This window comes from Poecilia reticulata, linkage group LG9 (assembly GCF_000633615.1).
Source record: "Poecilia reticulata strain Guanapo linkage group LG9, Guppy_female_1.0+MT, whole genome shotgun sequence".
Classification (NCBI taxonomy): domain Eukaryota; kingdom Metazoa; phylum Chordata; class Actinopteri; order Cyprinodontiformes; family Poeciliidae; genus Poecilia; species Poecilia reticulata.
The window spans coordinates 585,563-587,310 of NC_024339.1; the positions used below are offsets into that span (position 1 = coordinate 585,563).

Genomic DNA, 1,748 nt, shown 5'->3' on the forward strand with positions numbered 1-1,748 from the left:
TTTTATTTGTACAGTGCTTTTCTAAATAGTCCAAGACACTTGCCATGAATCAAGCAAAATTACAAACAGAACGCTGAGCACAACAAACAAAATCATAAAGGAGAACGCTTAAATACAAAGCAAGTTAAAAATAAATAAACGATGACCAGACGACATATGATCGTATGATTTAATTAATTACATTTTTAAGTTTTTACTTTTCTCTTTTGTATTTTGAATATGACTTGTGGAGACTTGAAAATACAATATGTGAATGGATATGTGATGTGTTCTCAMTTTTTACAGTGTGTGTGCATAGATATGCATGTACCACTGAAAACAAAATCTATATTTGGATAACAATAAATAAAGTAACCCAACCTAACCGTAGCTAACTTAACTCACTGACCACCTTCTAACCAGGTGGTCACAGATCTCGGCTGACCAGGATGATTGATCATCAGTCAGTTCTCAGCCCAAGGTGGTGCGTGTAAAGATGTTTTAGTTCTGAAACTATGGAGCAAAGATTGGTGAAAAACCATATTCTAGGTTRTAAAAACAAATAAATTAATTTATTGYCTTGACTTTACTTTTTATTCTTTCACAAWAGAAGAAGGAAATGTGTCTTATGTTTAGCATCTTCATTGAAAATCCAATCAAAAATACACACTTATTTAAAAACACTCGATWAATTAATCGATCAAACAAGTTCATTTGTGTATCACTCTTCAGCAGCAAGGCAGTTCAAAGTGCTTTACATAACAAAAACACAAAATTACAAWRTTACAAAGAAAACACCATCCAGTCAATGATTGAGCAAATATTACATTTTCATGAGTGTCATTACCAAAATCATACACATCAGTCATGTTGGTCGATGTTTCATTMACTGTGGTAAAAGTCTGTTTGCCCACAGGTATCTGGGCACTGTGCTGGGCTCGGCTGTTATATCCTCCACTGTGCTGGGAGACGACCAGCCAGTCAGCATGGCAGTTCACTTCCAGCTCCAGCACAAAGCACAGGTTAACCAAACCTCTGGTTTATATCTGTACTATAAAAGTACTGGCCTATTAGAATGACATATTTATCATCTCCTGATATTTTCCCCAGAATTCCATTGATGCTGTGTATGATCCTGTGTGTGCATTCTGGGACTTTGATCTCACGTAAGTAGATTTTTTTAGGAGAACTTGCTATTTAAGTGACTTGTAAAATTTACAGTAACAAAATGAACTGTCTAAGTGAATCCTAAGCAGATGCTGTGTCATGTWTGTCTAAGCAGTCCGGAGGCCGGTGGGTGGTGGAATACAAGAGGCTGTGAGCTTGTGTCCAAACATTATGGATACACAGTGTGCTACTGCAATCACACCACCAATTTTGCTGTGCTGCTGCAGGTTTACGAAACTCAGGTRACATTTGTGTGTCTGGCAACAGCTGTGGATTTCTGTAGCTTCCTCATCAATAGGATGTGCAGCTGTTTAAAAAGCATATGCATTTTGTGTTGCTCTGCACCAGATGAGCCCAGAAAAYGAAAAAGCTCTGCAGGTGCTGACGTTCATTGGCTGTGGAGTGTCTCTGTGTGGCCTCCTCTTCACCTTCATCCTCTTCATTGCTGCGGGGTGAGTCACAAACATCACAGAGTGCATCCTGAAAGCATCAAGGGTGAAAAGCATTTCATAAATCCCTGCCAGATTCACATCAATAAGAAAAAAAGCTGAATATTGTGTGGATGTGTGAGCATCCCCACAGGAAAACATTTTTCAATAAAC

The 1,748-nt window shown here is 38.2% G+C and overlaps 1 protein-coding gene across 1 annotated transcript in view; it reads left to right on the forward strand.

Moving 5' to 3' along the window:
• Positions 1-1,748, forward strand: part of adgrd2 (adhesion G protein-coupled receptor D2) — a 58,632-nt gene that overhangs the window by 23,755 nt on the left and 33,129 nt on the right. Inside the window, exons 12-15 of the mRNA XM_017306520.1 lie at positions 896-1,001; positions 1,090-1,145; positions 1,262-1,388; positions 1,495-1,599. Coding sequence (XP_017162009.1) covers positions 896-1,001; positions 1,090-1,145; positions 1,262-1,388; positions 1,495-1,599 — 394 coding nt within the window. The remainder of the gene's footprint in view (positions 1-895; positions 1,002-1,089; positions 1,146-1,261; positions 1,389-1,494; positions 1,600-1,748) is intronic.